Genomic DNA, 25,493 nt, shown 5'->3' on the forward strand with positions numbered 1-25,493 from the left:
CACTTGGTATAATACAGTAGTGAACAAAGTGCATATTGGCACATATCCAGTGCCTGTACAAAATTAATTAGAGAAAGGATGGTAACTAGGACATTTAAGTTGAACAAGAGAGTTCACTCTGATTATGCCTTCTTTATAGGTTGGAGAGCAGCAACTGCTGCCTCAGAGCAACACCAGAACTCTGTGATTTAGGGGTGTTGTTGTTAGATGATCTAGAACAGTGTTTCCCAACCTTGGGTCCCCAGCTGTTTTTGGACTACAATTCCCATCATCCCTGACCAATGGTATTGCTAGCTAGGGATGATGAGAGTTGTAGTCCAAAACCAGCTGGGGACCCAAGGTTGGGAAACACTGATCTAGAACATCATAATGGTGCAGTAAAGCTGTAAACCCATTGTCAGGTGTGAACCTGCACACTGTTGTAACCACGAGGTGGTGCATATGGTACACCATGCATCAAGGGGCAGCAAAGTGATCACCAAGAAAGAACAGCATCCTGATTACACGGAACAAAGCAAGAATATTGGTTATAATTGTGACAAGGAGAGAAAATGCAATGGACAATCTTTTCCTGTGTTTAAGACCAGAGACACTTGAGACAGGATGGACTCTGCAACCAGCTGTAGTTGCTTTTTCAGTGCATCGTAAAATCTTCTTGGTAGTCTTAAAAAATTATGTGTAATACTTTTTCATTCCTATTCGCCATCAAGTCCTGGGACTGAAGATTGGGTGTGGCCACTTCTGGAAGTCAGGTGCCTCCAGCAGCAGTTCCCATGAAAACAGTATTGATTGGTGGCAAGGTGGAGACCATCTCACTGTTACCTTGCCCAGAAGAGTCCATTGCTTCCTGAGAAGGGCATTGTCTAGAATGCCCATACATACATTGGGAGGAGGATGCAGATATAGCAGGTTGCAGATCTGAAGCTACAAAGAAAATGGCAACAGTTACTACTTCCAGTGCTTGATTTCTAGGGGGGAAAGGAGACATAGGCTATGGCTTTAGTTTGCTTGTAAATAGCACCCTCTGATCTGCATGTTCCACCCTGCTATGGGAGGACTTGTTCTACTTAGTAGAGCAAGAAGTACAATGTGCGTAAGTTCGGGAGCACTTTCATTTATTACTTTCAATGGCCCTATGAACAATTCTGGCATAAATTAAGCCTTCTTCATTCTTTCTGCCTTAAGATTAAGTAAGGAACAGGGAGTTAACACTCTTGGGTGTGTGTGATGGTCATGAGGCCCTGTTGGGTTCCTCTGAACCCCAGCTTTTATTAAAAAGACATTTCCAACCATAACAACATTTCTGAAGAATGTTCGTGAGAAAATGTCCAGCATTTCCAAAGGGGAGCCCCAGAGGACGTCTTTGAACAGAAAAGTGGGAGTGGGTGTGATGCAGAGGAACCACCCTCCCGCCATAGCTTTCCAAATCACATAATCAATGGGCCCTACTTAGAGCTTGGGGGAAGGGGAAATCAACCATTCATTAGTTGTGATTAATTTCTAAAGAGACGAATGACAGCATTTCAGCCTTCCTAGACATTACGTCCTCTGAGCTGAAAGTCTTATGTCTGAGATACATGGGGATGGGAGAGGAAATGTACAATGCCTCCATTCTAAAGCTGGGGTCTGGCACTGGCGGCAGGTTTTGCAGCTGAGATTCCCATGTAAGTTAAAACATAAACCCATTTTTCATGCTTGGATCTAAGGCTTGTATCCAATGTAGCATTAAGAAGGCATCCAGTCAGTGCAAAGGTTCTTCTACAATGGGACTCTCCCCAATCGCTTCTGGAGTTTTGGAGTTTCCCCCAGACATTTAGGTGCAGATTTGGGGCAAGTGAGAACTCTTGCACTGATAATATGCTTACTTAGAGCTGCACTGGATACAAGCCCATGCATGGAGCAAATGCATGGAGACAAAGTAAGTTTGCGCTGACTGACTCCATTCTTGACCTCTACTTGTCTGCTGGCATTACACCTCAACTTTGGCATTTGGCCAAAAGTGAGAACAGACCCAACTCATATACTGTTGTATGTGCGCAGGCTTTAACAGTGCAAGTGGGCTCCACCATTCCAAGTACTACAAGTCCTATGCGCATACAGCTGTGCATGCACAGAACCTGCTCTCACTTTTGGTCAATGTGCATAGTCAGCACTATTCTTCTCCCCGTCCAGGTGTTGGCCCAGTCCAAAACATGAGAAGATTTAGAGTTCTTGTTCTGCCATCAGACCTACTTACTTAGCGGGTTTTGACAGGCTATCGAGGCATCTGCATAATATGATGCTCCCTGTTTCCTTCCAGCATCCTCTAAGATGCTAAGTGGATCGTGAATGTCACTGTATGGAGGCAATGGTCGAATGCTGCTGATGCTGCTGATGACCGAAACATGCTGATCCACCATTGACCCGAGTCGATGGGATTCCGGGTAATTTATATTATTCCCATAGAACCCTGTTGACAGAAAATAAGTGTATATTAGGTATAATAGACAACTGTTATATGAGCATTAGATCATCTAGAATTCTCCCTTATAGCACCCAAATAAAATTAAAGTTCCATGTCTACAGTGAATATGTACAGATATGGAGATATAGTTATGGAGATGGAGATGTAGTTATGGATACAAGAAAGACAAAAATCTGGACAAGCTGCAGAAGCTAAACAGCATCACCCCTCCATCTGGTAGCTGTTTATGTGAAGTAGCATCCCTGTGATTTGCAGTAGTTTTAACTAGCGAAACTTGTGTACCAGTAACTTCTAAATACTGGGGCAGCAATGGCTAGTGAGATGATTTGCTGGAGGATACCAACATCTGAATGGGGGGTGAGAGACCTGTTACCCTTACCAGAGGGTGACCAATGGTGGCAGAGAATAAATTGGGCATAGGAGGCTAAATTAACATTGTGTAGGTATGTGGCTGTTGAGAAGCTACCATAATTGGGCATAAGATCAGAGAGAGAGCTGTACTCAATTATGCTAGCCTCCAAGCAGCTGAATGTTTGCTTTCTCCATCATCTCATGATGCTGTCCAGTATTACCACCTGGTCCCCCTACACCATGCTGGGGACTCAATGGCAGAGGCAGCATGCCTCACAGTCCCAACTGCTTGGGAACAACAATGGAAGAAGGTAATTGATTTTATGTCCTGCACGTTGGCTTCCTGGAGGAGGCTTTTGGTTGGCTGCTTTGAGAAACAGGATGTTCAACTATATATGGACTATTGCCTGATCCAGTTGGGCTCTTCTTAAGTTCTTACTCAGCAGCAGACAGTGGTATTATCTAGAAATCTATCCTATGAGCTCCTGCGGCATAGAAATCAGGGACCTTTTATTCATTTCTGTTTTGTTTTGAGCAGAGAACCATGAAAGAGAATTCTTGTCCTCAAAAACTTACTTTACAATACAAGTCTGGAAGATGCTACAAGACTCACTGCTGTTTATGCTGCCAGAGACTAACAAAGCAATCCAAACCACCCTTTATGCCAGGCTGGCTTGGACTGAGCAGAAGTGTCCCTCCACTGAGCTCTGTGGGCTAAGATGGCTTCTTGTCAGCACTGCTCTCCCTCTTCCACCCAGCAAATGGGCAAGTGGAAGGTCTATTGAAGATGCATTGCCACCAGGACCCAGAGGACAACCCAAAAATGGGTCCCAGGGGCAGGGGTTCAGCTGGCCCAGGATCCACTGGACCCTGAGCTCACTGCTGATGCACAATTGTGTTAGGTCCAATTGTCTTGCCTCCATGAGCAGCAGGGTTGCAGATGCCATGGTGGCCCCACCACTCCACAAAGTCCCACCAGCAGGGAGGTCAGGTTAAGAATGTGTCCCAACATGCCTATCACTTCCAGAAGTTGTATTAGAGAGAATATACATAAATTCTGGAGCTCTAGGGAAGAAGTACAGATCAATGGAAATCAATAATTAAAAAAATCTGAACATTTTAGTACCATTGGAAGCATTTGAGGAATATGACGATCCTTGACCAGAGCTAGCTGCTGGACTGTTCATGAAGTTGTAGCTCCCACTGTTCAGAAATTGCATGCTGTGTGCCTCCTGTACTGTCGAAGAGGACCCATAGTTAGGGGGTGACCTCGTGCTGTATGGAGATACAGCACAGCTGCTGCTGAAGTAGTCTCTGGAGAAGCGCTGCTGCTCATTGCTGGCTGCAAAATGGCTGGCCTCAGCCCTGTGCTGATAGGGTGCAGAAGATGGGTGAGTCTGGGTCCTGAACATGACCGGGTAACCAGCACTGACTCCATAAAAGTTTTGGTTGGTTTGTGGCACAGTCTGGTACAGGGGCTCCGGATAAGAAGCACAGTGGGAGTGAGATGACAGCGGTGGACCTACACTAGGAGGCCTGCCTGCCATCGGTCCCTGGTTGATGACGCTTCCTCGCCCAACCATGGCTGGAGATATGGGCGGAGTCATGAGATGACCTGTGCTTTGAGAGAGCTCCGTTTGACCTGGGAAAACAAACAGTAGAGTAGAGGAATGGTTTGCATGGTATACAGCTCCTTTCCATAGCACTGCCCACTACTACACAGGGAAAATATGAGGAAAGGATAAAGGATGGGTGGTGGGGATTTGTTTCCTACCTGTTAGCTGCATATTTTCAGGGTTCCCCATGGAGAAAGGATTCAGACCAGAGGACATGCCGCTGTGCTGATTGCTTGGCAGAGGGAAATAGGCTTGCTCCACTAGGCATTCATTTTTCACTGAAGCATCACTGGAAAGCGTACCAGCCTTGCTGCGGTTTGCTAGGAAGCAAGAGCTGGGGGATGCAGTAAAAGCAGCTTTACTGGCATCTGGAAAAATAAGACGGGATTCATAAAGTGTGAAATAAGAGCATGCACTGCTGTGTGTGTATACTGCTATATATTGATATGAATTATGAAGGTGTAAGAATGGGTCGATCATTCAGGGACGCTTCTTAAATATCTGCTGTGAAAGAGCACACACTTGAAGTGTACAGTGGGCAGTGTTAAGTGAGGTTTTCCCTTGAGGGGAGACGCATGAGCAACCCTGTGTCTTTGGGACTCAGGCATATCACCAGAGAATCATAGAATTGTAGAGCTGGAAGGGACCACTAAGATCATCTAGTCCAATCCCCTGCAATGCAGGAATCTTTTGCCCAATGTGGGACTTGAACCCACAACCCTGAGATTATGAGTCACATGCTCTACTGACTGAGCTATACAGCTAGCAGTGAACCAGAGAGGATTGTGCACAGTAATAAAATGTAATAGGAACAGAGTTGTTGGACAATATAAACTGGTTAGGTATATTTAAAAAGAACCATATTGCTTGGTACCTGAATATTTTTTAAGTACTCTTTTACATATCATATACTACTTTTTAAGGGTTTACAACGGGTACCTATTCTCCCCAGGGTATTATTTAAAGGCTCAATATATCCAAGAGATAGCCTTCTTCTCTATGACCAGCTAGGATTTTCTCGAAGGTTACCTTTTTTGATTCATCATCCCTCTGCCATTTCCAAAAGTTGTTTTCAGAATCAGCCTCTGCAACTTGGAATTCCTCCCACCCCCAGGGGCGCACCAAAGCCTTAGCTCAAGCACCAACAAGACATTTTGTAAGACCTTTTTAGGGTTGGCATTTTGTGACTGAAAGTGAATTAACAGGAACAAGCGGGGAGCAATCTGTTTTAATTTTAGTTTAGCTTTATAACAACAGTCCTATGCATGCCTGCTCAGAAACGTGTGTAGACACTGAGTTCAGTGAGACTTATGCCCCAATAAGTGTGTTTAAGACCTCAGCCTTAATCTCTCATCCATCCCAAGAGAAATTTAAATAAACAAATCACCCTGCCAATATTAGGTATGGAAGAATAATTGTTTAAATATGTCAAAACAACCAATCAGCTTGGCTACCGTTGCCTAATCACAAACAAGTCTGAACATCTTCAAAGCTTCAGAACTCTCAGGGTTATAAACGACCAATCCTAGTTACCCAGATTCTTCATATACTTGTCCAACAGATTCTGGAGTTCTTGTTCTTTGTCGTTGTTAAACTGGGTCTCCATGGCAAGCAAGATGTATTCGTCTAAAAGCATGCGGACCAAATGAAATGAACCTTTGCAGGGGGAGAAAAGAGGAGAGAGAGAGTGTATGTCATAAAGTTATCTTGGTGACCATCTCTCAACACTCTACAAGAAGCAAATGAAACAAACAAATAATTGTTGGACTTTCAATGACCTGCTAAGACCAACAAGAAGCAGTCCTTAACTTCTCACTCTAATCTTGCTCTGCACTGGCCCCCCAAGCTCAATATGTTGACTGTCCTGTAGGTTATTTGGCCACTAATGACATCAAAGTACAACACTGATGAAAGTGAGATATGCTTGATATTTGAAGAGGGCATACATTAGAGTAAGATAAAGCTGAACTCTGTAGACAGAGTCCGGGTTTGCTGTATTTCAGTTTCCCTTATACTAAACAACAAGAAAGTAGTTGGCAGAGTCTTGCTAGCAGACTTCTGTAGAATAAGAGTAAGAAAATGAGCACATTGTCATGAAATCTTGACTTAGCAACACTTTAAAGATAATTCCCAGCAGTGGCTAGGGGCTCTTTGAGATGATAGAGCTGTCATTAAAAAAACAAAAACAATCATTTATTCCTGGTAGGGATTGAAGGATCTATCAAGATTGGTTCTCTCAGTTTCTCATTTCTCCAATCTTAAATTCAGTTCTCCAATTTTGGAGCAATTTTCAGTTTAAAAGTATGAAAAATTCACCAGCAATTTCTTCTTATAAACACGTTGATTCACAGTTTTTACTAACATGCAAGCAATTTTCCCTAACATGATTTATTTTTGTATTTTGTGTATCATTTGTATTCTTTTCACTAATATATTCCTTTTTGTGCATACATTACATGCATTTATGCACCCAAATATATGCATTTTTTTTTGTAAATGCTGGTTTGTTGCAGAACTGCATCACAACATTCAGGTAAGTTTGAATTTTGAAGGGTAAATGAATCGAGTTTCTCCATCCCTAACTCCAGGGTTTGTATAAGAATTATAAAGGAAAAAGTGCCCGTGAACATGTAGAGAATAAAATGCTCTCTGAGGTGAAATCACCTCTTAGGTATATAGGGAATGATTGAGGCCCATCTTGGCTGTGAGTCCTGGAAGACCTGCTCCCTGCCTTGCAGGCCTTTTCCCACCTGGACTGGGAGGGTGGGGCTCTGACTGACTCCAGCTACGAAAGCTGAGGCTGCAGGGTGTTGCTTACGGCTGCTATTTTGTATCTTATTATTTATGTGGAAATTATTCAATTGGGTTGTGTAACATTTGATGTTCTGCTTATTATTTATGACTACTTTTGCTATGTTTGTAGTTATTTTTGGATATGTTGAGCATGGTTTTAACTTTGGAAAGGCGGCATACAAATAAAACAATTGATTGATTGATTGACAGGACATAGAAAAAACATAGTACTGTATATGGTTTGCATACAAAAGGTGACAGGTTTCTCCAGGCAGGGTTGGAAAATCCTCTTGCCTAAACCCCTGAAAAGCCACTGGCTGTCATTGTAGACAATACTCAGCTATATGAGCCAATATTCTGACTTGGTCTAAGACAAATCCTATGTACACATATGTAAATAGGGAGGGACATCCGTATGAGAGGTTGTGAGCACAAGTTCCAGACAAAGCTTAGTCCCATCACCTCTCATGTAGAAATTAAACATGGCATGAATCCTGGCATCTGTGCATTTTAATGGAATAAATACAAACCCATTGCCAAAAAGCAATAACATAAGTAGACCAACAAAGACATCAAGAAAAACTTGCTTCTAGTTATATGGAGGTAAAAGAAAACCACTCAGCATCTCAACAACAAAATCACTTTTTTCTCTAAAATTAAAAGAACCAATTATATAAACCACACAGATACACAGATAAAGACAAAAGTTTGGTTGGAGCCAGGGCCTACCAGAGCCTAACATTAGAATTTATTTTTAATGCAATGACTCAGTCCTAGAAAAGTAATGTAAGAACCACTGACCATGTGTAGAAAATACTTCTCACCACTGAGTAATCACAACTAGTCTCTATATGTCTGGATTCGAGAGGACTTCTGTTTGGCTTCTGGGAAAATAGGCTCATCTGTGTGACTCTGACACCACCTAAATGGATGTCCCACCTCATTTCATCTGGTGGGGCCCCTGGTTACACCTTGCCATAACTTAAATAGGAAAACAAGAATTTGAATAAAATCAAATACCAAAACTTGATGCGTTGTTCAAAGTGAGAGTGTGCATTACTCGGGCTCCAAAAAAGCTCCATTTGAGAAGAAAGTCTTGTGCCCTCTTCTTTAGGGATCGACCATTCTGCTTACTTGCCTAAACAAAATGGCGGGGAGGTGGGGAGAGAGAGAGAGAGAGAGAGAGAGAGAGAGAGAGAGAGAGAGAGAGAGAGAGAGAGAGAAGAAATGAAAACCAAATCCACATATAGTGGAAACTATAACATACCCATCCTGCTGTGCAGTACAGTATTTCTGGAGACCAATGCCCATGCATCTTGCTTGTAGTGAACATGCTTGAAGACTGTGTGTTGACAACTGGCTTTATCAAAAACCAGTTATCGTTAGTATAGACCAGGGGGTGACAACATGGCTGCCCTCTGGATGTTGTTGGACTCCAACTCCCATCAGTCCCAACCAGTAAGGAGCCTATGGTCAAGGATTATGGGAGATGTCATTCAAAACATCTGGAGGGTACCATGGTGGCTGTGCCTCATATAGGCCATAATTTTGTAACCTGCTGCTGCAAGGTGAACATCAGTCAAGAGTGTATTCACTTGATGTTGGGAGAAAACAATGTTTTATGAGAAGTGGAGAGCACATTCCAGGCCCCAAACTAAGGACCTTCAAGGCTGTGATCTTACACACGTTTATCCCACTGAGCACAGAGGGATTTGCTTCTGCATAAACCCCACTGCATCATTAAGGCTGCAACAGCCTAAGCACTTTTACACTCCATTCTAAATGATGGTTATAGCATCACCGATGCACCTGCAGAGACACTTAACAGATATCAGGGCCTGCTTCTGTCTCTTGTCATACACATATACATACCGGTACATACTTTTATTTGTATGCTACCTTTCCACAGTTTAAACCAAGGAGGCTTACAACATGAAAAAATATGCAACTACAACATAGCAAAAGCAGTCATAAACAATAAACAAACCATTTAAAAATACAAAACCAACCCAAATAAATCACAACAAAATCTAAAATAAAGATACAAAAAACCCACAGCAACAACCCCTGCCCAGCAAAACCCCACAATACCCCCGCAAGAAATTGTGCTATCAATCTGTCAGTCCTTTCTGTGTCCAGGCGTTGAAAGAGGCTCTGACACTGCCTCCCTTGCCAGGACCCAGCAGCAGCTTGTGGTAACATGACGAGCTGCCCCTTTTTCAATCAGCAAACAAAAGGAAGCCATTTGGTGTGACGGAGAGAGGCCCTGCACTTTTAACTGAACAGAAGGTAGAGGGCAATGGAAGGATTACGTGTTCTGTAAATCATTACCTCTTACTCAGCTAATCTTGATTCATACAGTAAATTGTTCAGCATTTTTTTTTCCAGACGTGGGAGGAAAACACTGGAAACGATACCTGTTTGCCCTAGAACAATGTTCTGCAACAGATGCTGAATGGTGGACAATTCCACCCCTCCCTTACTTCCTCTGTTTAACAGTGATTATCTAAAGATTAGCTAAACAGAGCTGAGAATGCCATTCTACTCTGCAATATTTCAATTCGTTCTTGAATCAGAGGGCTTAATGATCATTTGAATTGTATAGTGATAGTATATGGATTTCCAGGCCTTAAAGTCTTCTCACAAAGTACAGGCGTACCTCATTGACCCTTATGAGGATGCTAGTGCAACTGCAGTCAGCCCACCCCCCTGCTGCTGTTGCCCCCCTCTGACCATAGGGCTGGAGGTGGCTAGGGTTGAAGCTGGGTTTTCTCCCTCCTGCTCCTGAAGGCAGGGAGGCCTGGCTTAATAGACTACAGTATAGTGCAAACATAAAATTTATATGTACTGGGACACACACACAAAAATTGGGTGACTTGCTTTATTGAAATATTTGGCCTGGAACCAAACCTGCAATTTCTCTTACGTATGCCTGCCTTATTTCTATCAAGTTGAAGCCTAACAATACATTGGATTCAGTTCAAAGGTAATAATCCCAGTCCAACAAACTGTTACCTTGTGCACCCTCATCCAGTGTGTCTTAATGCATTGCTTTCTGGTTTGTTAAACCCAGGGCTTCCCCCCCAAAAATGTTTAGGGGTACTCTCATTTTGGCTGCTCCCCATCCCCTCTCCCCTTCCTCCCCCCAACCCCCGGATGAGGGACTCAACGTGGCAGCAGCAGTGCTGAGAGGACAGGAAGGCCCCCGGCAATGGCGGGGTCGGCTTGAGCGAGGAGGGGCAAGTGCTTGCTGGCTGGCTGTAGCCCGGCAAGAGGAGGAGGAGGAGAAGCGCCATTGCCTCCACTGCAGCCACCCCAGACTCCCCTCCCCAGGCACTGGTGGGGAGAATGACGGAGCTCCAGTCCGTGCTGCTACTGAGGAGACAGCTGGCATGTCGGTCAGTTGGTTGGTTGGTCAGAGCAACACAAAATGTTTAGGGGTATGTACCCCTGCATCCCCCCAGAAAAAAGCACTGGTTAAACCACAGTTTCCCATTGTATCCCCACCCCCAGGAAGGGAAGGTGCCAGTTGGCCACCACGAGAGGGAAGAATGCTGTTCACAAGAGGAATAGACTTTGTCAGGAACAATTTGATTTCAGTTGGGGCTTACCTTGATAACCCTTTGCTCAACCACAGTATCCAGCCATTCAATAAAGGACTCCACAGTGGCATTCTTCTTTAAAAGATCCTTCAGTTCTTGGAACACTGTAATAGAGTCATCTACCATGTAAAAAGGAAAACATATAGTTGCATTCTACTCTGAACAGGAGAGAAAGCCACTCACCAGTCATTGATAGTTTTGGAGCATGTAAAGGAAAGGAAAGGGAAGAATTAGAGATGCAGAGGTGAAATGAGAAGACAGCATCTTGAGTTCATCAAAATAAAGTCCATTGAATTCAATGGGCCTATTTTGAGTATGTCTTAGCTGGATGCAACCCAGTAGTTTTAGCTGTTGCTTGGAATACACCCTTATAGCAATTTTGAGAAACACAGGAATAAAATACCATAAACTCTTAATGGTTTAGTTGTACCCAGTCTTATACCAGCTACAGTACCCTGACTAAGTAGACTTTAATGCCTTGCCACTTTGGCATGTGGTCTCCAGAGGGTTTGTAACATGTCAATGTGACCTTCAGGCCAAAAATGGCTAGGGCACTCCTCTTGATTTAGAGCAAGCTACCTCAGCAGTCAATGGTGGGGCTACATGCACCCTGTGGAATTTTTCTGCTGTGGATTAACCAGTCTTTTCCTGTCTCACAGCAATGATAAAGCTATGCAAGCAGAACAGAAGAATGGAGTAAAAAAAGAAGAGGGAAAGAAATGGCACTGAAAATGTAAACGTGTCTTAAAAAGAGAAAAACATTACTTTAAAAAAGGAAACAAAAACCAGTTCATAAACTATGAAACTTATTATTCCTTAGTGAAATACTTTTAACGACCACACAAAGATCACAGAGTGTAGCCAGACAAAAGGAAAAACTAGCCAGGTCATCATAACAAGCAATCACCAAGGATAAAATCAGGATGCCAATGATCCTGTAATGATTTCAGCAAAAGTCTGAAATATCAAAAGTGGTGGTTCAGGAATAGAATGAAGCTGATTTTTTCCCAAATATTATTTTCAGTTGTATACAATCAGCTGCCTCTATCACATTCCCAAACCAGGTTCTTCAATATCAGTGGCCACCATGTGCATGGAATGAGAAAGAGCTTCTCCCAACATTTAAGTGAACTGAGAAGCTCTTGCTTCCATGCAGCTTCAGGCATCTGTAGTAAACATCTATATCATTTGATTTTTCTTCTGACTTCTCTCGGACATTATTAACATCATTATTAGTATTTCTTTCTTTCTTTAAAACATTTCTATACCACTTAAGATTTCAAAAATCTCTTAAGTGGTGAAACGATTGTTACAGGACAGAAAAGGTTTAAATGTGATTTTTAATGTAACATATTTTAAAAGAAATTCCCTGGGTGTGGGGAACAGCAATGATTCCTCCCTTGACCAGCAACTTACATTCAACGTAGCCCTCTCCCTCAGAAACCATGCTTCCTGAGACTGTGAGCAATGCCTGAGATCCAATGCTGTGCAGATCTACTTTCTCAATATCAGCAACCATGGCGTTCACTATATGTTGATCAAAAAGAGCTGGTCGAGCAATCTGTGAATAGGCAACAGGGAAAAAAACTATGCTGAAAATGCTAATGGAGATGGGTGGGGAGATGGCACTACTGTTTCTCTTTATGTTTATGTTCAGAAGACCATACAGAATCAGTATTATTATTTTTGGCCCCCTTAATGTTTTCTGACATAGAAAAAAAATGGAATGAACACTGAATTAGCAAGCACAGTTCTTATAACTGGTGTCTGCTCAGTTTCAGATGCAATGAAATTAGCTGGGGGTTAAGCTGCATCATCAGAAAGCACAGAGCAGGTCTGGGCTGCCTGAAAGCACTCAATCAGTGGCAGCAACTGTTCTTACCAGCTCTTGCTTGTGAATCTACAGCCCTGAGAGAGGTAGGTGGGTTGGTAAATAGCAATGTGTTAGTGAACATGGTCAGTTGGCCAGGACCAATTCAGAGGGGAATGAGCAAAGAGGGCTCCCCTGAGCGAAGAGCACCTTCGCCACAATGGTTTGTTACCCTTTCTGCCTAGAAGTGTTCCTTCCTCTCTTTGCCATTATTGCACATTCACCAAATGCATGGAGAGGAGCAGTTCTCTCTTAACCTACAGATAGCCACCTCAAGCTTTGTATAGAATCCAAGCACAAATGTATAATGGGTTGCAGGTTGGCCAACCTCTGATGTCTGCATGCTTCATAACACATTAAACAGAACACTACACATTAAAAACATCCAAATATAGGGATGCTTTCAGATTTCTATGGAAGGTTGTATAATTATTTATCTTTTTGATATCTGATGGGATGGCGTTTCACAGGGTGGGCACCATTACTGAGAAGGTTCTCTGCCTGGTTCCCTGTAACTTCACTTCTCGGAATGGTCTATCACCACTACTCAATGGATCTAAATGGTTTGAAGAGTGGTAGGGGATATATTATCCCATATGGATGGCCTTTGCTGATTCCCTGGTAGCCCACTGGAATGTGGAGTTAACCAGGAGCATTGACTGTCTGGCTCCAAAGTGCCCTCTCAGATGGAGCCTAGATGGAGCCCAGGTGGCCTCATGGTTTTCCCCAGGGCTGAGGGCAATGAAGCACTTGCTGAGACAACTAGAGCACCAGTGGAAAAAACCAATGTCTCTTGTCAAAACTTTCAGGTCACTCTCTTCATCATGCGTGCAATGCTATGGCCTTTATTTTAGATTTACCTGAGCTAAGTGCAGAAAAGAGGTTTGACGCTTCAGCGAAGATACAAATCTTCGTGCTATGGGTAATTTCTTTGTTGCAAGGTCTTCTGGTAGATTTTCTAGTGATGAAACAATCCAGTGTTCCCAGTTTTTAGCAAAATTTCTTATATCAGCCAACAAACTAATGAAAAGGAAAATAGTAGATTGGAATCAACTTCTGTATTGATTTTTGTCATAATCAGGAATGGCTGAACAAAAATGTTGGACAATCTAAACTGCATACTTGATAAACCAACACAAGCCAAACTAGTTGCTTGAAGTCTCAAAAGCCACGTGGCCAAAACTCAAGACCCATTGCATTTGCAAATAAATGCACAAGACTAGCAGCACTGTGGGAAGCAACTGCAAGTGTCACAATGTGTTATTCTGCACCAGCATAACAAGATGGGCCAAATCTACTGTTCCAGCAGCCCAACTGCTATTGCCTGACATGGCAAAGTAGCAATGTGCAATGGGTTCTGGCTTTAGCTAAATCAACATTTGCCACTGCAATCCTATCCAATCAAAATATATTAAGCCTTCAACCTTACTTGATACTGCATTAAACAACAGGGAATGAAACAATACAAAACAATTCAGCCTAAATAAATATATCCAACAGACACCATTAAAAAAACTATATTAATACTGCATATCATGGTATAGATAATGAACACTGAGACAGCTGTTTAGGAAGGGAAAGCTGAATGATTTTTTCCTTAGCTAGCAATCAGCATTGGCAAAGCTGAAAGTGCGAACTAACTCTTTGTTTTGTGGTATGTGTACAGTCCAAAACTAGCAAGGGGGAACTCGTGTACAGCCCTGTCTGCTGATGGCGGAGATTCAGCATAAGGAAACACTCACATACTGCCCTTTTGTACATAAGGAATTTGGTTGCCCTTGCTGGATGAGAAGAAAGAAATGCAACTGAAATTAGCAAGTGAAACATTGTTGTCCATCAAGCTGTTCCCTGTTCAATTACAGTGGTGCCTCGCTAGACGAAAAGAATCCGTTCCGTGATTCTCTCCGTCTAGCGGTTTTTTCGTCTTGTGAAGCAAGCCCATTGACAGCTTAGCGGATTAGTGCTAGAGCTGTCAAGCGGCTTCCAGCGATCAGCTGTTAAGCGGCTTATCAGCGGAACAGCTGATAAGCGGCTTAGCGGCTTAGGAAAAGGGCAAAAAAAGCAAAAAAAACCCGCCGGGGGACGCAAGATTTTTTTCGTCTTGTGAAGCAACCCCATACAGAAATTCATTTTGCGAAGCGCCTCCAAAACAGAAAACCCTTTCGTCTAGCGGTTTTTCGTCTTGCGAGGCGTTTGTCTTGCGGGGCACCACTGTACAATAATTCACGTCATTAGGTGTCAAAAGATAAACGTTTTTTTTAAAATGGTAAATCCTCCCCCCTTCCATTTCAGTTATCAAAATGTCCACCTTTATTATTCAATCAACATCATCTTATGCAAGTAATTGCTCACCTTTCTGGCATTTCTTGCATAGTTGCAGGGATGAGTACATCTGTAAGGACCTTGAATAAAATGGCAGGAAAATGAAAAGTTCTCAAACACCAACACATTCCAATAAACTGATGCTTACTAAAGCTTCCTTAAAATTGCTTTGTCTACACATAAGAGATTATTTCAACAACCATTCACAATCATTAAAAGTTAACAGACTGAAGAATTTGTAGAAACTTTAACACTTCACTTCCCTCCCCATCAACCATTCCACTATATGTGGTACTCCTAATAAAAAACTAGAAAGGAACCCTGACACTCCTGTTTTCTATCTGCGGTGATTTTAATGATTTTTGTATGGAGGAGTATTCAGTCACATGAGCCCTGTATGGATACTGAAGCTTCTCACTTCAGTGAGGACTTAGTTTGGGACAAGATTTCCATTCTCCACTTTAGTTAACATGGAACACACCTTGTATAGTATTGAGTCGCAAACACAGAAGATGTCAATGATCACAGGGTTTTCAAGCAGGGGGAGGAGGTGGTCGGGCATTCCTTGCCAAAAATGTAATAGGAAATGTTGGATCTATGGAAGAGCAAGCAGAGCACAGATATGAATGACATGATGGCCATGACCTTGTACAGGTAAGTGCTAGGTGCGTACTCAAGTGAGCCTTACCTCTTCAAAGTTTCCATTAATGGCATTGTCGAGGACACACTGACAGTGGGTTTTGTACATCATGATAAGGGTATCTACCTATTTCAGGAATTAAAATAAAAATAAAAATTAGAATCAAATGAAATTCAGAGACATAAGAAGCCACTTTATACTATCAGGCCATTGGTCCTTCAATCTCAGTATTGTTGACACAGAGTGCCAGAAATTCTCCTGGGTTTCAGGTAGGAATGCTTCCCATTCTTCCCTGGAGATGCCGGGACTGAACCTGGAATCTTCTGCATGTAGAGCATGTTTTCTACCACCGAGCTATGACCCTTCACACAAACTTTCACCTCTTCTATGGGAATTTAGTAAGTATCACAGTCCATTTTTGCACTAACTGTGAAAGCTGATCTAATACAAAATAATAATGTATGGAATTCAGCATTGCATTTAACATATATATGGGGTGAGGCAATCACTGAGTTGTTAATTCATTTGATTTACCATTTATGAAAGATTTTCAAAGTGCCTTGGAAGGAAGCCTCAGTTGCCCTCACAGCAAACCTATCCAACTATCATAAGCACATAGGACATTGCCTTCTACTTTATCAGACCATTGGTCCATCTATTGCTAGCATTGAGTGGCAGCATCTCTCATGGGCTTCAAACACAAATCTTTTGCATGGAGATAAATGACTTAAGAAGGCTAAAGAGTGATTTGTCATGGCTAAGCCATGATTTCAATCCAGCACTCTCTACTGCAACACTCAGGCTGGAACTAAAGCTTTGCCATGCTCTGTCATTCTGCTTCTTGATGTAATACAGAATAGAGTTAAAAGTATAGAGCAATAGTGTTTAACATGCCAAGATAAACTGTCCAATCAAAGTGACTAGCATTTGAAACTAAACATTCCAAGTTGGGTTCTTCTGTTAAAATGCTGATTTCTGACTTTGATCTCCAAAGTGGGCATTTTGGTAATTGAATGTTATACATCATCTTGCTGTAAAGGTTGATCTGGACCACCCAATCAAATAGAATCATAAAGATTTTGTGAAAGCTATAAAATTATTTTGAACACTAATTTGCCTGGCATATGCAGACTGTATCTTCTACAACAAGGACATGTTGTATGCTTTAGGTAGAGCACCTTTCCAAGCTAAACTGTCTCAACAGAAACCAGTGTCTACATTTTCATGGACTCCTGTGGGATCCAAAGCATACCTGAGGCTTTTAATGGAGATTGGGAAAGTCTGGGAGATCCCAATGATCAAATGGACAATAAGCCAAAATTGTGGAACATTTTCAGTGAGATTGTTCACAAAGGTCTACATTTTATGTGATTGTTGACAAAGGTCTACAAGAAATGAACCCAATCTGCTAGCTGAAATGCCCAGTGCTCTTTTCTGTCATGTAAACTCCACATGTACATAATTTAAAAATAATAAGTAAGTACAAGTGTGCTATCTTCTGTTCATTGACAAAACTAGGCAGGAGGAAAAATCCACTTAATAATTTGCCCCAATTGTTTGCTCCTATCTTATCAGTGCTAAATTAATCCATTGGTATTTGGAATGGATAGTACTCCTAACTATTTCTTTGTTTTGCCCTTCTTAAGACAAATACCACCTGTTTGTAAAATATTAGGCAAGTTAATATGTAAATAATTTAACCACTTTCCACCGGAGAGCCAGTTAAAAGGAGATAATAGAGGTTTGCTCCCACTATAAATCAGTCAAGTTTGTTTGATTATAGATATTTCTACTTGTTTCATGTCACTACTACTGTGAAGCCTTCAAGGGAAGAGGCAGATTAAAAGGAGCTGATTTAGTTCAATATATTATCACTTTACATTTTTACCTTGTCTTTGGAGATGCACCCATCCAATACAAGGTGTTGGGCGCTGGGGAATTCTGGAAGAAGAGTCCCAGTTTTGGAGCTCAGTGAATATTTACGAGTGAAGCCACCCTATAAGATGGAAAACAATATTACATCTTCACGCCAACAACCAGCCGCAATTTTAGCAGGATAAAAGTTGGCCATACTAATTGGCATAAATTTACTGATCAGAATTATGAAGCTGGCATTATGAAACTTTTTGCTTTTGTTTTGATCAGTATTTTGTTTTTATATTTAGATTCCATTATTTTTATTTAAAGTATGTTTCTCTCTCTTTTATTTATTTGTACTTCAGATTTGGGTTTCCCCTCAAGTTTCTACTTGACAAACCACTTCAAGATTGCTTATATTAAGTTGTGAATAAATCAATTAAATTAATAATAAATATATGCATATGAAGACTAAATCAGAAATATATATATGGTGGTGCTTTAGAACACCGGAAAACACACACACACACAAACACACACACACACACACACACAGAGAGAGAGAGAGAGAGAGAGAGAGAGAGAGAGAGAGAGATTGAATTACAATAATAAATCTGCCCAGGCATTTTCTGGATCAACCAGATAGCTCCAAGTTCCCCACCTGCCTATGTTTCTACACTAACCCTAAGCATTAAAAGAACAGAAGGAGAGGGAAAAGGGGAACAGATTTTCTAAAAAAAAACCTGGATGCTTCTTCCTGAAATGATTCCAAAAACTGTGTTTTCTTCTTGTTGCCTTCTTTTGCATACCTGCCCTTTAAAATGTTTGCATTATATTTTAATTTGTTTTTCTTTCTTTCTGTGTTTTTTTTTTAAATAAAATATTTTGAAACTGAAAAAAGTACTTTCCACAGCAAGGAAACTCATATTCTCGGGATAAATGATCAGAATCTGTATATTATGTGTAAATTATCCATTTTGTAGCTTTTGCAGACTTTTTAATTTGTAAGAGGGATTTGGGTGGGATCAGAGGTGGGAGGATTGAGAGCCATAGAGGAAGGTTCCCTTTGATTTCTGGGCGCTTAGCAGATGCTGGGATACAACATTTGTATGGAGTGTGGGTAACTATGTGTTGGTAACTACTGAAAGCTAAATTTATTTGGATCCCATATTTTCGATCCTACAGTTTACAACATGGAACCAGGAGCACAGAATGTGAATAACGGCAAAACATTGAAGAAGTGCAACATTAGTCTGGCTTGAACATTGCACCCCTTTATATTTATTCCAGTGACCCCAGCTTTTGACTTTGTTATATATCGGCACTCTCAGAATTAGCATGCTGGGTGACACAAATCAGGCCATCTAACTAAGCAGTCTATCCATGGCCAGTCTCATGATTCAAGGATAATAGTCAATGGATATTTTAAATCAGAAATTCCCAAACTGTAGTCTGAGAACCATCAGTGGTCCACAAGCTTCATTCAGGTGGTCCATGGCTTGTCTGTGGATTTGTGGTTTAAGACCACAAATGGCACATCCATCACATTAAAGATTTGTGAAATATTTGTTAAATATAATGTGATGGCACATCCATCACATTAAATATTTTTATTTTATTTTTAATGGTTTATTATTGCTTCATTTACTTCTTATATTGTGTTTTATTGTGTTGCATTGAATTCAAATTGTAATGCCATAAAATGCAATATAAAAGAAATAAACAAAGCTCTAAAAATAAAATTAAAGCATCTGGCACATTACGATTTCTATGAGAGGTGGAAAAATCAGGAAGTGGTCTACCAAGACCCTCAGCAATTTTCAAATGGTCCATAGAGGTAAAGATTGGGGAACCATTGTTTTAGATTTTCAACAATTTAAAGTAAAATAAAGTGAGCAAGGATAGAAATATAGATAGTCAGGCTGCACCTCACCTAAGAATCAGGCTACACAAACACAGATAAAGAGCTAAATGAAAGAAGTGATGTGTGTTCACATTCTGTATTGACACAAACATTAGGTGGTTTAAAAGACTGTCATGAGTCAACATGGTTGCAGTTGAACAATTACCTATCAGCATTTGGAGACTGTTTTTTGTGTGTGTTTTTAAAAAAAGAGTAATTTGGGAAACATCATGATGCAAGTACCCATCAAACATTCAAAAATGAGGGGCAAGGGGAGCTGAGGGAGGAGGTGTGGTGTGTGGGTTTGTGTCGAATGCAGAGAAAACATTGGCATGATGAATTCAATAATGAATCTGGAGACTTGGGTCTCAGCCGCACATTTGCCATGGGTGTCTTTCCCTTCGAAGGAACTCGTTGTAAGCCCACTTAACGTCAGAGTCTATGACAGCAATTATTTGTGGCTCAATTAATCACAGAGTCTTGAATGGCACAATAAATGCTTTAGATAAAGGAGTTTGCTGATACTGCTGCCTTTGTGGTGAGTGAGGGGAGCCAACCATTTGCAAATCTGTGTGCTGCAGTGAAGCAAAAAAGGTTGTAGACATGGGAGGCTTGGGAAAGTTCTGCCTATAATCAATTAGCATAATCTAATGAACATTATTGACTGTAGTTTTGTAAAATATTCATACTTTATGTTACCTAGGGGACATATTGCTAAACAATCTAAAATTTTGGTCCTCCCCAAACTTGGGGAAGCTGGCACTGGGAAGAGCTTCGTTAATGCCCCACATATATGGATTATGCTATTGTACAGTTTAGTTGTTAGGTCACCTTGAACTTGGTTGTATCTGAGTGGAGTCAAAAGTTTCCTGTAGCTGTTCTGTTCTTAAATCTCTAATTTGAGTTCACTCCCCCCTCTGGATCAAGAGCCTGCATTTTCTAGTCTTCTTACCAAGTATAAACAACAGGCCACAACTACATGAGGTTTTGAAGCAGACATCAAAAGACTGTGGAACTTCTACTATGGGATCAGCAGGGCTCTGTGTATCTGATGTTCCCACCACATTACAAAAGAATATGAAATATTACTCACCTCATTCTTCAACTTGCTTCCAGAAAACCTTTGAAAACAAAGATATTTCACATTTGCATTAGGATGTAAAATTTAGGAAATGTTGAGAAAAATACTACCACCCACTAGTTCAGTGTTTTTCAACCACTGTTCCGTGGCACACTAGTGTGCCGCGAGATGTTGCCTGGTGTGCCATGGGAAAAATTGAAAAATTCAAAAGATTTAAAAATAAAGTATTTTATAATTTTTCATATTTCTGTTAACTTACTATTTCATAATAAAGTAATTATAAAATACTTTCTTTGTGTTTATTTGATTCCTATTCAAGAGAATTACTTTATATATAGTCAATATAGGCACAGAGTTAAATTTTTTAACATTTTCTAATGGTGGTGTGCCTCGTGATTTTTTTCATGAAACAAGTGTGCCTTTGCCCAAAAAAGGTTGAAAAACACTGCACTAGTTATCATGTTTCACAAAAGGGAAGGTGGTGCTTTTTTGAGGAGAGTGAAGCAACATCTATTTTCACTTGGTAAATAATAATAATAATAATAAGAATAATAATGCAGATATATATTCAGCTATACTGAAATTCTGGTGGTGATGGAGACTGAAACATTATGTGACAACTTGTCCACTCAAACCAATGCACTAGCTTGCTTTCATACCACTGGTGACTGCAGACATATAGAGGTCTGTTTTTCCTTAAGAGGTTTTCTGCAGTCAGAGGAAATTTGGATTAAATGCAACAAAAATTATGGCCTGGCATTTTGATGTGAATGTTGCAAAAAGCTTCTGTGCATGAGTAGCAGTGGTTCCACAAGAAATTCCTGTCTGCAAGCAGCCTAACTCAGTCCCAGAATAGCTAAAAGGTTGCCACTTTTTTGATGACTGTGCCTTTTCTGTGATGGCTCCTTGCCTTCGGAATGCCCTCCCCAAGAGCACCTACTAGAGACCTCATTTCTCTCATTTAGGTGCTAGACAACACAATTCTGCTTTCCCAGGCATTTAAGAGCATGTTCCCCAAAGTGTCCCCAGTAAGGGGTGTGTTGTAGAGTTATGCAATTATCCCTGTTGGCTTCAACCCCACCCACTGTCAGGATGTTCCTCCCACACACAGACTGCCCACAAGGCAATGAGACCATAAACCAGTTGTTCTCAAAGGGTGTGACACATCACACTGGTATGGCAGGAGAGGGTAGCCATTAGTTATATGTTACTTATAACATATAACACAAATAGGGTCTGAATGCACACCCCTCCCCTGTCCACACTCTGAGCATTTGCATGTTCAAGCAAACGCCTGATCATGTAATATAATAATCAAGTGGTGAAAAATCAAGTGTACATGTGTGAACTAGTCCAAGGTGATTTTTGAACATCATTCAACACTATATCAGTTATACTTCAAATGTTATTTTACCATACCTTGTCAAACCTTTTCCAGAATACACTGAGTGATAGTATGCACTGCTTTCTTTAATGCCAATTCCATAATAGTGATATCTGTAGCAGGGAAGAAGCCAACAAACAGATATAGAGATGATATATAGATAGATATAGATAGATGATGATAGATAGATAGATAGATAGATAGATAGATGATAGATGATCGATGATAGATAGATTAGATAGATAGATGATAGATAGATAGATGATAGATAGATAGATAGATAGATAGATAGATAGATAGATAGATAGATAGATGATAGATAGATAGATGATAGATATGCTGTTAAAAGGGGCACAAAAAGTTGAGGACAAAGCAGAACTCAGACTTTCAAGTTTTATTTTTTTATGTTCATTAGGTAACCTTCATTCAGTAATCCTGTCCCCCAAGACAGGACATTATTAAAAGCTAAGATTTGAACTTAGGACCATGACTAGTCAAGGTGATGAAAGACCCCAAAGTGTTATCACAATAAGAAGTTTCACCAGTGTCCCTGAAAACAGGTGCATGCCTTTCCTTAAGACTCATAAGCAAATAAGAGAAAAACAAGACAGTAGTTTATATGATGGCATCCATTTTGTCATTAAAGCCAGGAACCCAACTTATTTGGATTTTTAGAAACTGCTTATTTCCAGCAGTCTGAGGTGTGCAGAAGCGAGCTCACTCGCCATAGTGAACTTTAGCTATTGAATAGTTTACTATCTGTAACATAAAAAGTATTTTTTTTTATATAAAATATAGGATGATAGAAGAGGGAGGATCAAGAAGAGGGAAACTGATTTATAGGATGGATAAGAGAGATGGGATAGGTTTATTTAGTGTCTAATTGTTTTTATTGTACTGAAAATAAATAAAAGCTGTGATGACAATCTTCATATATGTATTTTTCATCAAAAATTACTGTAAGAAGCACAACAATCTCTCTCCCTCTATTTCTTCACTCTCCCATTTTCATGTGCATGGACATATGTTCCTGTGCGGCAAGTAGCCCTGGCCTGAGCATATGCTGACACAAATGATGGCTGATAAGGGCAATGATAGGATTAAGCTGCTCAGGCACTTGCAATAACTCATTATCGCAAGGCCAGCTGCCATATCAGTTTTATTAACCCACTAAATCACTTTTAATAAATAAGATAATGCCTTTCAGAAATGGCGCAGGGAAGCTAAGATTTAGCATTGATCAAAGTCTACAAAGAAATTAAACTGTAACTCGAGCTCAAACAGCCCACAGCATCTGCCCTCCATGACACCTACACAGGTCATCCCTCAACAGGAACCGCAGCTGCACAGCAGACCTTGGCCTTAGTCCAGAGGAAGTTACTTGTGTGGCTTAATTTAAGCACAACTAATTTATCTGTCACGTTGATTTCAATAGGGCTTATGTCCAACCAGCTTTCTCCGCGCTGGGCCATTTGTTTAATGGTTCCTACTAAGTTAACTGCCTGCGGGATTTCATGGACAACAGTTGTGTGGAAGGGCCTCTTCCTCCCGGGCTTTCCATCACTTTTGCCATTTCGCTACGCTTACTCTAACCTCTTCCATCTTTCACTCCCTCCCCCTCTTGTTCACCCAGCCCATTCATTCTGTCTTTTGTAAACCACTTTGTGGTTTTATTACAGTCAAGAGGCATATAAATGTTGGGAGATAAATAAATAAAATTTTCAGCCTTTTCATCAAACATCAAAGTAAATAAGGCTCGGTTATAGGAAATCAGTAGGAAATGAACCTCACCTGGGCTCACACAAAGGTATTTATAAAATATCAGACCCAGAGTACATGGATCTGGCTGCCAATTAGTTTCTGGGCCTAATTCAAACTGCTGGTTTTGAGCTATAAAGCTTTAAATGGCTCAGACAGTGGCAGAGAACAGACGGGGACGTGGCTGGCATGTGTCCCGGGGGCGTGGTGCGCCGCCTGTGGGAGCATGGTGCGCATCCTGGGGGCGTGGCGCACATCCTGGGGAAATGGAGCCCCGTCTGTGGGGGTGTGGTGCCCAGTGTGGGGTGGTGGTGCTGGGGATGGTGCGCTCCCCCTGCCCCCCTCTTCCTCCGCCTGTAGGCTCAGGACTGCAATACCTCAAGGACTGATTCTCCCTATATGAACCAACCCAAACCTTGTGATTATCATTGGAGGACCTTATTCTGGTGCCCCCTCCATGAGAGGTCCAGAGAGTGGTGATATGAAAATGGGTCTTTTCTGTGGCGGCTCTCCATTTGTGGAATGCTCTCCCTAGGGAATGAGCCTGGACAGCTCAGTTGGTTAGACCATGGTGCTGATAACACCAAGGTTGCAGGTTCGATCCCCGTATGGACTAGCTTCATATTCCTGCATTGCAGGGGGTTGGACTAGATGATCCTCAGGGACCCTTCCAACTCTACAGTTCTATGATTCTATGGAAAGATCATCTGACACCATTTTTGTCTAGTTTTAGGCACTAAGCAAAAACTATCCTTTTTACCCAGACTTTTGTCATTTAATCTGAATGTTTTTAAGTACTTGTGGCCTTTTTTAGTGGGACAGGGTCTGCCAATGCTTGTGAATCATCCTAAAGACATTTTGATTTGCTAATCTGTTGCACCCCAGAATTTTCCATGTTGATATCCTGGTTGGGTTTTTTGTTTTCTTCAGACCTCATTTTGTTTCCTTCAGACCTGTTTTAGAGACTATTTATTAATTCATCTCATATGAGAATTCCCCGTTGTCTGATGAATGAGTTTACGGCTTAACACACACATTTATAGATTGAGAAATCACAGCTCTGAAGCACTAGAGGTGGAATATCTCTTACTTTGAGTGGCCTCTGGTGCCCAGCCGCCTTGTGGTGAGAAGAGGAAATTTCTGACGAATTGTCTAGAGTGAAAGATCAGAAATTAAATATCTATAATGGGAGGGAAAAGGCTGTGGCATTGTGTTCATCTCCCCTGCTGCTCTCATTTCCCACATTATGGAATCTGAATGTAAAACCTCCATAGCTTAAGATTTACATCTAGGAACACAGGAAGCTGTCTTAAGCCAAGACAAGCCAATAGTCCATCTACAACAGCAGGTAAGAGATTTCCAGAGTTCCAGGCAGATGAATCTCCCATCCCTACCTGAAGTTTCTGGGGATTGAACCTGGGACACTCTGCACACAAGGCAGATGTTCTTCCACATTCTGTGCCACAAGAACAAGAATCAAACAATTTTGGACAAGTGGCACAAGAAAAGCCCAGTGTCACTTTTAGCATCCCACATGAATTGCCCTGGAAGCATCAACAAGACAACTGGGCAATAAGAGTAGCTGGACAGTTACCAAAAAGCCAGGTGGGTTTTAAAACAAGGGGGTTTTTTTTAGCTTGGAGAACCAATTTATTCAATGTGGTTTGAGATAAGGAACTCTGAACTTGAGATGTGCCGATACTGGGTTGTTTTTTTTCAGTACAGCAGCATAGCTAATCTTGTTTTGAAATGGCCCTCCTTCGAACTGACTTCTGCAACCGCACAACTGAGGGTGAGCCAAGCTGCCAAAAGTCACAGACACCACAGCTCAGCAGCCAACAACAGAGCAAAT

At 41.3% G+C, this 25,493-nt stretch overlaps 1 protein-coding gene across 2 annotated transcripts in view; it reads right to left on the reverse strand.

Moving 5' to 3' along the window:
• Positions 1–500: 500 nt before the first annotated feature.
• RFX6 (regulatory factor X6) overlaps positions 501–25,493 on the reverse strand; it is a 28,852-nt gene continuing 3,859 nt past the window's right edge. Inside the window, exons 4-19 of one of the 2 annotated variants that reach the window (XM_081905284.1) lie at positions 24,732–24,793; positions 21,919–21,996; positions 20,512–20,539; positions 17,547–17,654; positions 15,707–15,784; positions 15,500–15,613; positions 15,049–15,098; positions 13,557–13,716; positions 12,243–12,387; positions 10,836–10,930; positions 8,245–8,362; positions 5,965–6,087; positions 4,590–4,799; positions 3,942–4,457; positions 2,237–2,449; positions 501–924 (exon numbers count right to left, since the gene is read on the reverse strand). In XM_081905284.1, coding sequence (XP_081761410.1) covers positions 749–924; positions 2,237–2,449; positions 3,942–4,457; positions 4,590–4,799; positions 5,965–6,087; positions 8,245–8,362; positions 10,836–10,930; positions 12,243–12,387; positions 13,557–13,716; positions 15,049–15,098; positions 15,500–15,613; positions 15,707–15,784; positions 17,547–17,654; positions 20,512–20,539; positions 21,919–21,996; positions 24,732–24,793 — 2,274 coding nt within the window. In that variant the 3' untranslated portion in view covers positions 501–748. Of the gene's footprint in view, positions 925–2,236; positions 2,450–3,941; positions 4,458–4,589; positions 4,800–5,964; positions 6,088–8,244; positions 8,363–10,835; positions 10,946–12,242; positions 12,388–13,556; positions 13,717–15,048; positions 15,099–15,499; positions 15,614–15,706; positions 15,785–17,546; positions 17,655–20,511; positions 20,540–21,918; positions 21,997–24,731; positions 24,794–25,493 lie in introns of both variants that reach the window. The other variant, XM_081905283.1, reaches the window with a different exon arrangement.

The sequence above is a fragment of the Podarcis melisellensis genome, assembly GCF_964234715.1.
Source record: "Podarcis melisellensis genome assembly, chromosome: 3".
Classification (NCBI taxonomy): Eukaryota; Metazoa; Chordata; class Lepidosauria; order Squamata; family Lacertidae; genus Podarcis; species Podarcis melisellensis.